Source organism: Littorina saxatilis, linkage group LG11 (assembly GCF_037325665.1).
Source record: "Littorina saxatilis isolate snail1 linkage group LG11, US_GU_Lsax_2.0, whole genome shotgun sequence".
Lineage (NCBI taxonomy): Eukaryota > Metazoa > Mollusca > Gastropoda > Littorinimorpha > Littorinidae > Littorina > Littorina saxatilis.
The window spans coordinates 4117957-4131702 of NC_090255.1; the positions used below are offsets into that span (position 1 = coordinate 4117957).

At 41.6% G+C, this 13746-nt stretch overlaps 1 protein-coding gene across 3 annotated transcripts in view; it reads left to right on the plus strand.

Annotated features, from left to right (window-relative positions):
* Window positions 1–13746, plus strand: part of LOC138979446 (uncharacterized) — an 80251-nt gene that overhangs the window by 1508 nt on the left and 64997 nt on the right. For all 3 annotated transcript variants that reach the window (XR_011460031.1, XM_070352168.1, XM_070352169.1), the window contains exons 2-4: window positions 6893–7091; window positions 7802–7905; window positions 10341–10397. Coding sequence is in view for 2 of the 3 variants with exons in the window: in XM_070352168.1 (XP_070208269.1) it covers window positions 6926–7091; window positions 7802–7905; window positions 10341–10397 (327 nt within the window). In the remaining variant the exon portion in view is untranslated. The remainder of the gene's footprint in view (window positions 1–6892; window positions 7092–7801; window positions 7906–10340; window positions 10398–13746) is intronic.

Below are 13746 nucleotides of genomic sequence, written 5' to 3' on the forward strand. Positions count from 1 at the left end.
GCTAACAAATATAGCCGCCCCTATATACTACTACTACTACACATCTCAACTAGCAATATTTTATAGTCATACTGATACTGAAATTGGCCATTTTGAAATCACAGCACATCACTGCAAGACAAAACTTGATCAACTTATTGCTGTAAAGATGCTGACTGATATGGAACAATTTCAAATCAAGTTTACTTTGTTGATGTTAATATTGTCAACAACAGTATAACTTAGGATTCCGTAACAAAAACATCTCATGCTGGTCAAAATCAACTAAACCGGGAAATGGAATGTATTTTTGGATTTGTCCACAAATAAAATGGCTTGACAGGGATTGGCTTGGGTTTTGTCCACTAGAGGTCCATTGACTGACTCAGCCATAAATCAATCAGTCATTTTGCAAACCAATCGGTCAAGAAGAAAAAAAATTTCCTTCCGCCACGGGACTGCCGCAATTGTGCATTAAAGCAGTGAGGAAAAACTTCTAAAAGTTGTTTTCAATGTACAAATGAGAGGAAAACATTTTCAATTCAATTCTTAATGTTCTAGTTTATTTTCCAATGGTCTTACACGGAAGAGGAAAAAAAGGTCTGAGGACACAATAACAAACAGAGGTTATCAAAACAACTTGATTGAAAAAAAACACAACTTATTTTGAATTTGATCAACTTAGTAGACAATGTCTGTCTTTCTTCTCGTACTACCACACTCACTGGGGGCACATTGGCACATTGACTAGAATGGCACTTCAGGGGTTACATTGGCGAACTGTAATAGTACATTTAACTTGACCAGAATGGCACTTCAGGGGTTACATTGGCACACTGTAATAGTACATTTAACTTGACCAGAATGGCACTTCAAGGTTAGATTGGCACATTTGTAAAATGTAAATTACATTTGTACAAGCCACGGGTCAACACAAGTAGTGGTTGTGACGGGCAACAACATTTTTGTGTGTGTATACGTGTGTGCTGAAAGTGGACGACGTGAAATTTTGTTTTCTTTGTCAGTGGAAATTGTGCGCTCAGCCGAGGTAAACGTAGGATCGGCAAGCGAAACAAAGTAGCCGATCCCAGTTTTTAAAATACTCCAACTTTTGTCTGCTCGCTAAGTCTTGCGGCGCTCCCTAGTCTTGCTGCGAGTCCTTTCGATCACGATTTTCACCAAAATAAGTCGAGCTGACTGACTCTGCTGCATGTCTATCGGTCAATTTGTCGGTCTTTTCCAAATTTAACATGGCAAAAGACCGATGACCGACGCCCAAGCCAATCCCTGGCTTGATTAAGACGGGTAGCAGAATGTTTGCCAGCCTATTTAGCGCCAGGATAATTATGCATTCCTATAGTTATAACTTAGGCAAAAAACAACACAAAAAAAGTCTGTTTACGGTGACATAGGCCCAAAAAATAGGATCGGTAGGTCGGGATTATTTATCTATTTATTTTTCTCCAAAAAAACATATTAAGTTATTTTGCCCAAAAAACAAACTACAAATACTTTTTTTTTTTTAAGTAATTTATTTATTTATTTATTTTTTCCCAAATGCCAAAAGAAAGTCTAGGGTCGCGCGAAAAAATAGGGTCGGTCAGGATACCGTAAACAGACTATTTTTGTGTGTGTGCCTTATATATGATTATTTATGTGTACTTTTCTGTGTTTTGTTGATCACTTCTTCAGTTCTTGATTTTAAAATTAATGTTCCCTTGAAGCCGACTTTTTAAGGTTCGTTTAAACTTACTGTTTTCTAGAACAAGAAGAGCAAACGCTCGATCGAGTCACTTTCGCAGTTCTGAATATTATATGAGGCATCAGATGGACAGGAAGAAATTGCTATTCACAACACAATGAGTCACGTTCACATAAAATTTGAGCCCGGTCACTTTTATAGTTTCCGAGAAAAGCCCAACGTTAAGTTGTGTGTTGCCGAACAGAAAAGGCTAGTTATCTCCCTTGTTTTTCTGATAACGTTCGTAAAAGGCTACAGATGTAAATACTTTGATGTAAAGAATAATCCTACAAAGTTTCAATCACATCCGATGAACTTTGTCAAAGATATAAAATGTCTAATTTTTCCTTTGACGCTGACCTGTGACCTTGAAAAAGGTCAAAGGTCAACGAAACCATCGTTAAAGTGTAGAGGTCATTGGAGGTCACGACTAAACAAAATATGAGCCCGATCGCTTTGATAGTTTCCGAGAAAAGATATAAAATGTCTAATTTTTCCTTTGACGCTGACCTGTGACCTTGAAAAAGGTCAAAGGTCAACGAAACCATCGTTAAAGTGTAGAGGTCATTGGAGGTCACGACTAAACAAAATATGAGCCCGATCGCTTTGATAGTTTCCGAGAAAAGTCCAACGTTAAGGTGGTGTCTACGGACGGCCGGCCGGCCGGACGGACGGACGGCCGGCCGGCCGGCCGGACAGACTAACACTGACCGATTACATAGAGTCACTTTTTCTCAAGTGACTCAAAAACACACACCCTTTGTATTACTTAAGTCTTCTTTCCTTAGAGAATCTTAAACAAATGTCAGGCGCGATCGACTTAAAGCGTAGACCAGGAGTTATTGAGGATGAATGAATCACTACTTGTTTGATCACTACTACTACTAGTTTACTAGTACTGTAGTTACGCTGATGGGGTCTATGTCGCCCAAACGAGTGGGATTCCCTGTAGGTGGAGTTCCTGTATACAGGGAATACCACAAGGTGTAGTTCCTGTAGCATTTCACTGATATAGCTGAAAGTCACATGATGCTGAGCAGGGCCTCACATCCACGTCGGACATCGGACATATGAGGATATTTTTTCCAAATGTCCTATACATTTTTCATGCAGGAGGACAAATGTCCTATTGTTTTTGTCACAAAGTGGTCAATGTCCGATTATTCTATCATTTGATCCGGACATCGTCAGTACTTCTCAATTTACAGTAGTTTGAATGCTATTTTATCGATGTATTGCGAAGCGATGTGTAGCAAACGAAATTAGACACTTTGTGCCTCTAGTACCAAAGAGTTTCCAAGGCTCGCAACTCGGAATGCTCGAAGCCAGTTGAGAGTTGCCTCCCTTCGCACTTTCCCCGAAAATAACAAACATGCCGCCTAAACGAAAACCGTGATCCCAGAAAAGGGACAGAAGAAATTACACTTCAAGTCCCTTCCCTCATCATCTGTCAGTAGCACGGAAACTGAGCTTCCTCCAGCCCCAGAGCAGTTAGAGCCCGATCGCCCAGGTGAGAATGTCGATCGCGATGGTCAAACATCGGAGCCGAAGAAAGACACTACCCCCTCCCTCACCCCCACGCGTAACTTCGTCTCAAGCTGGGCGACATCATTCCCGTGTGTGTCGCATGACCCGGAGAGGAAACATGTTTTGCACCTCATGTCAGCACACAGGGCCAGGGAAGTCCAACATTTTCACCGTTGGCTGTTCGAACTTTCGCAAATCGGCCCTTACCGATCATCAAAAAACCAAAGACCATGCTGTTAGTGTGCAAGTGCCATCTCTCCAGAGAGACAAGGAGATAGTTGAAACCCGACAGCTGACAAAACAAGAAAAGGGGGCAGCTGTGGCAGTCAAAGCTGCTCACTTTTTGCCAAGAAAAGTATTGTTGTTCTTTTACCCTCGTGCCAAAAAACTAGTCAAGTTTAATTATATTTACGTTTGGTTACGGGAAAAAAAATGTCCTATTGATTTGTTTTTGTTCAGGACAAATGTCCTATCACTTTTACATTGGCCAGGACATTTGTCCTATGCTACCTCTCATGGATGTGAGGCCCTGGCTGAGCGACATCGGTAGAATTTGATGTTTTTCTATCTTTTTTTATATTTCTTAATAATTTGAGTATGGTTTGCAAGTTTTATTGAAAAACTCCACCCTGTGGTATTCCCTGTATACAGGTAATAATATCCCCCTACAGGAACTCCACCTATAGGGAATCCCACTCTTTTGGTCGACATAGATCCCATCAGCACTTAGTTAAGTTAGTACTTGTTAGCCAAGTGTTTATCCAATCCATTGTTATTCCCTGCAGGCCTTTGTCTTCAGTCACTGATGTATTTTCTTTGTCTGACACAAAAATGATTAATTGGTCTCACAGCTGGCTTAATGGTGGAACGTTGGATAGTTTTAACATTTAGGACTACTACGCACTAGGACTAGGAGGTCTAATCTAATCTTTTGTTTGTTTTTGTAGCCAGTTTTCAGTTCAGGTCCAACTGGTCTAGAGATTGTCAATGTCAGACAAGAACACTGTTGTGGTGTACGTAATTTATTGATCAATGATACTACATACTACTAGTTACAGTTTATCGCCATTGTCATTATAATTTTTACGGTCAGACTATCAGTATCACTGGTCAGTTGTTGTCTCCATATAGTACATGTGCACTAAGTCTCAGTAGAAGTTGTAGAACTAGAAGGTTGTGTAGTACGGCAGACTATTAGTATGGGTTTCAAGTAATAAATGAGCAACTAGATTATCACTTGCCTCTTGTCACTGACCATGCAATACTTAGTTAAATCCCGCAGTGGGGCACTGCGGTTATGAAATTAAAAGCCCCTCCTGTTTTTGGAACCGCAGGAGCTTTCTAGTTTGCTGTTAGGTAGATTTTTGGTTCCTCTTTCCTGTCATGCTCTCTTTTTCTTCATGAATTCTTTTCTTTTTTCTGCCTTCTTGCTCATTCACCTGTATTTTTTCCAAAAATCTCTTCTCTTGCCGCTTGTCTCGCGATTCATGTATAGTTTAATCTGTTAGTGTTCTGATGTAAGTCCAGCAGTAGATAGGTTAAGCCTATTTTAACATACTGGAAACTGGTAATCTTCCAGTAGGTATTAATTTAGTTTTACTAAAGCCTGCTGGGACACAAGTAATGGGTTAGTGCATTTGTAAACAGGAATCGCTTGACAAGTGGCCCCCTTCATCCCCCCCTTCCTCATCCTGATATGGCTCTGCGTAGTCGGCTGGACGTAAAGCAACAAATAAACAAACAAACAAACAAATACTTAGTTAATCAATGTGATGCACAAAGGTATGATTTGGTCACCTACAGCATGGAAGACAACAGTAGGAAGGACTTTGCTATGTTGAAAGAAAACTGAGGGGGTAGGGAGGGTGGGGGAGGGTTAAGAGAGAAACCTCTTCCCATAATAAGTGGCAGTTAATGTTCTCCTTCTTCTGCGTTCGTGGGCTGAAACTCCCACGTACACTCGTGTTTTTTGCACGAGTGGAATTTCACGTGTATAACCGTTTTTTACCCCGCCATTTAGGCAGCCATACGCCGTTTTCTGAGGAAGCATGCTGGGTATTTTCGTGTTTCTATAACCCACCGAACTCTGACATGGATTACAGGATCTTTTTTGTGCGCACTTGGTCTTGTGCTTGCGTGTACACACGGGGGTGTTCGGACACCGAGGAGAGTCTGCACACAAAGTTGACTCTGAGAATTAAGTCTCTCGCCGAACGTGGGGACGAACTCAGGCTGACAGCGGCCAACTGGATACAAATCCAGCGCGCTACCGACTGAGCTACATCCCCGCCCTGACTGAGCTACATCCCCGCCCTGACTGAGCTACATCCCCGCCCTGACTGAGCTACATCCCCGCCCGGCAGTTAATGTTAATAGAGAAAGTAATGATGTGTCTGTATTAATCAATTTTAAAACTATCCTCTCTCTCTCTCTCTCTCTCTCTCTCTCTCTCTCTCTCTCTCTCTCTCTCTCTCTCTCTCTCTCTCCCTCAAAGAATCATCTCATTTTTAAATCAGTCTGAAGGATACAAAGCTCATGTACTATACGTCCTGATGGTGTCAAGGGTATCTCTCTCTCTCTCTTAGTGTACCGGTAGTGTAGTGTTAGTTAAAATGAAAGTGCCCCGGAACTAAGCCAGTTGTGACACTCATGAAAAAATACCATTTCTTTCTTTCTTCCTTGATTCTTTATTGAACATTCTGGCTTGCTTGCTTTCTTTGCTTCTACATTTCTTAATTTTTTGTTTCTGTGTCTCTCTGATCTCTCTCTCTCTCTCTCTCTCTCTCTCTCTCTCTCTCTCTCTCTCTCTCTCTCTCTCTCTCTCTCTCTCTCTCTCTCTCTCTCTCTCTCTCTCTCTCTCAGTCTCACAGACATACATGTACAAACACACACACTCTTCTCCTTCTTTTTTTTCGATGTTTGAGGAAGAAGATTTTATTTTATATTTGAGCAGTATTGATTTGTTAAGTCCATGTGCCTGCAACCAGGAAATATTGTGTCAAAGTTGTAATTGACTCAAAATGCACTCACAATCAAGGAAAGATTTTCATGTTTACTTTATCAGTTTTAGGAAGTTAATTGCCATCTTGCGATGTGAAAGGGAATCTTGAAGGTGTATGCGTGCATGACTAAATTAGGGTTACGACATCCAGGGATCATTCAAAATTTTTTATCTTCTTCTTCGTTTATGTGCTGAAACTCCCATGTTCACTCACGTTCTTGCACGAGTGGGTTTTTGCGTGTCTGGAAGATCAGAAACCTCCACCCTTAACCCACCAGGCGGGATTTGAACTCACAACCGTCCAATGAGGAGGCCAATGTCTTATCCACTAGGCCACTGCGCCCGTCGTAGGGCGACTGATTTCTGTAAGTGTAAGAAGTAGATAAAAATCGCCCTTGTATTGAAGTACTGGTTTGGAAAATATCTAACACTTTTGATATATCCACACCGGGGGAAGAGTGACGCTATCGCTACTGCTCTGTGATATATAAATATATACATGTATATTCATCCATATGACCTTGAGCTTCATCCCACTCTCCGTGATAGGTGGGATTAATCTCACTTACATTGCAGTTATATATACTCATTCATCCATATGATCTTGACCCATGCCTCACCTGTTACTTTTGTGTGTGTTGCAGATCTGATTGTGAGGTCAAGGTCAAGGGGTCACGATGTCCGTCCAGTACGAGCCAGTGATTGACGAGCTGTCCCAGTCAGAGGACTTCCCCGAGCGCCCCGAGCTCTACTTCATGCAGGCGTCCAACAGGAGAGGCAGGAAATGGCCGCGCGCCATAGGACTTGTACAGATCATCGTCGGCTTCCTCATTGCTTTGCTAGGTACGGTTTATTCTGAGAGGCAGGAAATGGCCGCGCGCCATAGGACTTGTACAGATCATCGTCGGCTTCCTCATTGCTTTGCTAGGTACGGTTTATTCTGAGAGGCAGGAAATGGCCGCGCGCCATAGGACTTGTACAGATCATCGTCGGCTTCCTCATTGCTTTGCTAGGTACGGTTTATTCTGAGAGGCAGGAAATGGCCGCGCGCCATAGGACTCGTGCAGATCATTGTTGGCTTCCTCATTGCTTTGCTAGGTACGGTTTATTCTGAGAGGCAGGAAATGGCCGCGCGCCATAGGACTCGTGCAGATCATCATTGTCGGCTTCCTCATTTTGCTTTGCTAGGTAGGGTTTATTCTGAGAGGCAGGAAATGGCCGCGCGCCATAGGACTCGTGCAGATCATTGTCAGCTTCCTCATTGCTTTGCTAGGTACGGTTTATTCTGAAAGGTAGGAAATGGCCTCGTGCCATAGGACTTGTGCAGATCGTAGTCGGCTTCCTCATTGCTATGTTAGGTACGGTTTTTTTAAGAGAATGATTCTTCTTCTTCCCTTTAGCAACCACGGTCATAAGTGATCATTATTGTTGATTGAAACCCCCAAAAGAGGGAAATGCCATAGATGTACAGTACACGTACTACACTTTTCTGTGACTTACTTGGAACTGGAAGTATATTAGTACTTTGATTTTGAGTGTGTGTTTGTTTGCAGGAGCGTTGGAGGTGTTTATCGTCCCGATCACTGAGAATCACACGGCCCCTGTACAGTTCAACAAACACACTTGTTATGGAGCCGGTCTCTTTGCTGGAGTTTTGGTGAGAACATAATTATGTACAGTGGAACGCACCTTTTAACATCTTCAGAAATTGGTGAATATCAGGTATTAACTCATTCAACACGTCCACCCTATGACATGACTATACACTCAGAACGCCTGAGCCAAAGCATATAAATAGCCTGCTGACAACCAAAATTGGCAAATTTTGAACAAAATATTGTATTTTGAAAAAAATATTGTAAAAACACTAGTACATGTGGAGATTTACTTTTTGCACACAATTAAAGAAAGATCTTTCATTGTTTCAGAAATGTACTTTGTATTTGTCAAAAGGCTTGTTGTGTTTGTGTGGTATGCTATTGAAAATGTCAATAAATAGCCTGCTGACAACCAAAATTGGGAAATTTTGAAAAAAATATTGTATTTTGAAAAAAATATTGTAAAAAAACTAGTACATGTGGAGACTTACTTTTTGCACACAATTAAAGAAAGATCTTTCATTGTTTCAGAAATGTACTTTGTATTTGTCAAAAGGCTTGTTGTGTTTGTGTGGTATGCTATTGAAAATGTCAACAATTTAAATAAAAAAAAGTCCAGAGGCACCACATAAATACTACAGACATGTTTGAAAATATGCACAAAATGTTGTTAGTGAATACTCAAAAAAGAATTTACTAACCTGAATGAGACAATGAGATGACTGGGTGATGACTATGATGAATATATCCATGTAGAAGAAAAGAAACACTTGCTGTCACAGTATTTACAGTGCCACACTTGGAAGCACAGCTCAACGCAAAACGCCACACCACATTCCAGGCACCAGAATCGAGTCCCATTGCGTTGGGTTTTATCCATAGAAGAAAAGAAACACTTGCTGTCACAGTATTTACAGTTTTTGAGTCACTTGAGAAAAAGTGACTCTATGTAATCGGTCAGTGTTAGTCTGTCCGGCCGGCCGTCCGGCCGGCCGGCCGGCCGGCCAGCCGGCCGGCCGGCCGTCCGTAGACACCACCTTAACGTTGGACTTTTCTCGGAAACTATCAAAGCGATCCGGCTCATATTTTGTTTAGTCGTGACCTCCAATGACCTCTACACTTTAACGATGGTTTCGTTGACCTTTGACCTTTTTCAAGGTCACAGGTCAGCGTCAAAGGAAAAATTAGACATTTTATATCTTTGACAAAGTTCATCGGATGTGATTGAAACTTTGTAGGATTATTCTTTACATCAAAGTATTTACATCTGTAGCCTTTTACGAACGTTATCAGAAAAACAAGGGAGATAACTAGCCTTTTCTGTTCGGCAACACACAACTTAACGTTGGGCTTTTCTCGGAAACTATAAAAGTGACCGGGCTCAAATTTTATGTGAACGTGACTCCCAGTGACCTCTACACTTTGACGTCTGCTTTGGTGACCTTTGACCTTTTTCAAGGTCACAGGTATGTCTTGAAGGAAAAAAATTGAAATATCATATCTCTGAAACTATTCATCGGATTTGATTCAAACTTTATAGGATTATTCTTTACATCAAATTATTTACATCTGTATTGTGTTGTGAATAGCAATTTCTTCCTGTCCATCTGATGCCTCATATAATATTCAGAACTGCGAAAGTGACTCGATCGAGCGTTTGCTCTTCTTGTTGTATAAATGACTTGTTTAGAACTCGGTTTATGCACGGAGAACATCCTTCTTTGTGTGCCACACTTCGAAGCACGGCTCAACACAAAGCGCCACAGCCATGTGGCCACAGCACATTCCCGGCACCAGAATCGCGTCCGTCCGCTTGCATTGGGTTTTGGCCAAAGTAGCATTGACACCTCGAGCTCTTGATTTGGCTAACTCATTCACCCTCATCACTCACTTATCCATCCATCACAACAACACTGTTTGATGCACACACTGCCTGCCTTCCGCACGCCGCTTCGCTTCGCAACAACAACACTGACAACTCGCGACATTTTGGAATCCTAAATGTGAAACTAAGGCATGGGTTGGTGCCGTCAATGACCTGTAGTATCCAAACTAACCAATGAAATCAACTGTTCTGGGAGTTATTTGTCGCGTATGATAATGCAGCCGACCTCTGAACCTATCACGTGGGTTTTCGTATGGAAAATCCCCAGCGTGGTATTTTCCACTTCCAACGCTACTATTATGGCGGTGTGTGGCGAAGTGACTCACGCACCTAACGCACGGATTCTGGCGGCGTGCTGACAACGGCATGATCAGTCAACACTTGTATTCTGGCGGCGTGTCGCGAAAGAGTAAGGAGTCTAAAATGCCCGGGGTCAATTTACAGCTAGAGGTTATTAACAGAACATCTAAAAAAATCAAGGTCCCAAATTCAAGAAATACCGAGACAATAGTTGTGTTTTCTTTATTGTTACATATCATGTTGTGTGAGTTTCACTGTAATCAAATGCATGTTTTCCTCAATATTAATTTCATTTGTGTTAATTTTCAGATGGTTTTAACTGGCAGCACAGCTGTGCGGGCATCTCTTAGCAAAAGGAAATCAACGGTAAGTATACAATGAGACTGCGAGTGTATGTTTGTATCATATATTATATAAATCTGACAGTGTGTCTGTTGATATGTGCAACTGCATGTACATATTTGCATGTATCTGTGAGGAAATGTGGACGTATAAACACCGTAAGCAGGGTTTAGCCTAGGAGAAAAAGGCAATGGAACATTTGTCCCACTCAACCAAATTCTGATGGGACATAGTCGAAGGCAAGAAGCACCAAAGAGGCCTGTACTCGTTTTGACCAAAGATGCAAAATGGTGCAATATGGTGCCATCTGAGAATTAGCCACTATATCGTGTTATTTCTGTATATAGCTATTCTGATGAACACGTGGGGGAATTCGGGGGCTGTGATTGGATGGTCTCTCCAGATCATCAATGCATATTGCTGCCGAAGTCCGCCATTTTACTCAATATCCAAAAGCATATTGAGAAAAATGGCCGACGCATGGTTCCGGTTTACACATCTGTACCACGCGGCGATGTTTCTATCGACAACAGCATACACTGACAACTTAAAAAGCTGTTTCAACAACTGTGTTGTGAAATCGAATGCACTTGGAGTCAGTTTTTCTTCCGAAGTCAGAAAGCGTGTAGCGGTGTGCATGTCTGCGCGAACATGATGCACGTAAGAAGTTTGTCTGCTATCAAAACCTGAGATCAACGCATCGACGCAAAAACTGTCATTTTGTAAGTTTGGAACAACAAATCAAGGTCATAACAGCTATATATCGCTATTGTGTTTTCAGCGTAGCAATAGGGTCCGATATTTAGACTCGAATAAGTATAATGCGACTCGTCTTCGACTCGTCGCATTATACTTGTCTCGTCTAAATATCGGACCCTATTGCTACGCTGAAAACACAATAGCTGGTAATGTGTGTGTGTGCGTGTGTGTGTGTTTAATCCGATGTAAAGTGTACATTTGGTGGCGCAGTGGTACGTAATTTCAAATGCGCCCTTTGACGCACTGAAGGGAATTGTGATGGGACATTTTCAGATTTAATGCGCCAATGGCGCAGGGCGCACTAGTAAATGAAACCCTGCGTAAGCATGTCGCATGTAGTGGGGATGGAGGGATTGGTGGTTGGAGTGGGGATGGAGATATTGGTGGTTGGAGTGGGTAAATAGGATGTGTGTGGGGGGATGGGCTCAAATTGGATGTTGTTTTTCGTTTTTTGACTCACATGCGAAGCAAAAGTGAGTCTATGTACTCACCCGAGTTGTCCGTCCGTCCGGCCGGCCGGCCGTCCGGAAAACTTTAACGTTGAATATTTCTTGGACACTATTCAGTCTATCAGTACCAAATTTGGCAAGATGATGTATGATGACAAGGCCCCAAAAAACATACATAGCATCTTGCTTCAAGGTCAAGGTCGCAGGGGCCATAAATGTTGGCTATTTTTCACATTTTTCCCATTTTCTCTGAAGTTTTTGAGATTGAATACCTCACCTATATATGATATATAGGGCAAAGTAAGCCCCATCTTTTGATACCAGTTTGGTTTACCTTGCTTCAAGGTCAAGGTCACAGGAGCTCTTCAAAGTTGGATTGTATACATATTTTGAAGTGACCTTGACCCTGAACTATGGAAGATAACTGTTTCAAACTTAAAAATTATGTGGGGCACATGTTATGCTTTCATCATGAGACACATTTGGTCCCATATGATCAAGGTCAAGGTCACTTTGACCCTTATGAAATGTGACCAAAATAAGGTAGTGAACCACTAAAAGTGACCATATCTCATGGTAGAAAGAGCCAATAAGCACCATTGTACTTCCTATGTCTTGAATTAACAGCTTTGTGTTGCATGACCTTGGATGACCTTGACCTTGGGTCAAGGTCACATGTATTTTGGTAGGAAAAATGTGTAAAGCAGTTCATTGCATTTCATTTTCATTTTCATTTTCATTACTTTATTGTCCCATCGCTGGGAAATTCGGGTCGCTTCCTCCCAGTGGAAAGCTAGCAGCAACGGAGTCGCGCTACCCAGGTGTCTGCGTGTTTAGGTGTATTCAGCCACCTGCACTTATGGCAGAATGACCAAGGTCTTTTACGTGCCATTGTGATGACACGGGGGTGGGACATGGCTTCCGTCTCTGGGTCTGCACATAAAGTTGACCCGTGTCCGTCCCGGCCCGAATTCGAACCTGCGACCTTTCGATCACAAGTCCAGTGCTCTACCAAATGAGCTACCGGGCCTTAGTGTATGATGTCATTGCTAGGTTTAGTTAAGGTCAAGGTCAAGCATGTAAGTCGTATGGGCTTTGCCCTTCTTGTTGTGTTTGTTCTTTTTGTATTTTTTGTACAGCCATCCTCAAGCCATCCTCAATAGTCTTGAGGAAGAGCCAGTTTTGAATGCAGAAGTTGAAAGCTTTGACTCTGCCTCAAGAGCAATTTGTTTTGTTTGAAGTAACCAAGGCTGTGGCTGAGTTGGGTACGGTTGCAGATCTGGAACTGTGAAAAAAAGAAGGAATTATTGCTGATCATTTTGTCCTATTTATTACAGGTGAACTGATACTATGAAAGAATAATTGGTGATACTTTTGTCCTATTTGTTACAGGTTTATGAAATTGTTACAAAAGAATTATTGGTGATCATATTAATAGGCGATGTACAGAAAAAAAACCTCTGTCAGGATTCTAAGCATTCTGGTAGAGGAAGAGCCCTTTTTACGGAGTCAAGCTTTTCAAAACAATCGGCTTTATTCCTGCGATCAGGAGGAGCGAGTAACTGATGAGTGTGTTATGCAGTGTGTGCTTAATATGATAGTTCCCTTTCTTTTGAAAATCAGCGTTCACAAGTAAAAATGGGCTCCAACTCTACCACACCGCTTAAAAATCCTGACAGTTGCAGGAAAACGTCTATATTTTCCTATTTGTTGCAGGTGTACCCATACTTTGAATGAATGATTGGTGATCATTTTGTCCTATTTGTTGCAGGTGTATCCATACTTTGAATGATTTATTGGTGATCATTTTGTCCTATTTGTTGCAGGTGTATCCATACTTTGAATGAATTGTTGGTGATCATTTTGTCCTATTTGTTGCAGGTGTATCCATACTTTGAATGATTTATTGGTGATCATTTTGTCCTATTTGTTGCAGGTGTATCCATACTTTGAATGAATTATTGGTGATCATTTTGTCCTATTTGTTGCAGGTGTATCCATACTTTGAATGAATTATTGGTGATCATTTTGTCCTATTTGTTGCAGGTGTATCCATACTTTGAATGAATTATTGGTGATCATTTTGTCCTATTTGTTGCAGGTGTATCCATACTTTGAATGAATTGTTGGTGATCATTTTGTCCTATTTGTTGCACCCTGTACCC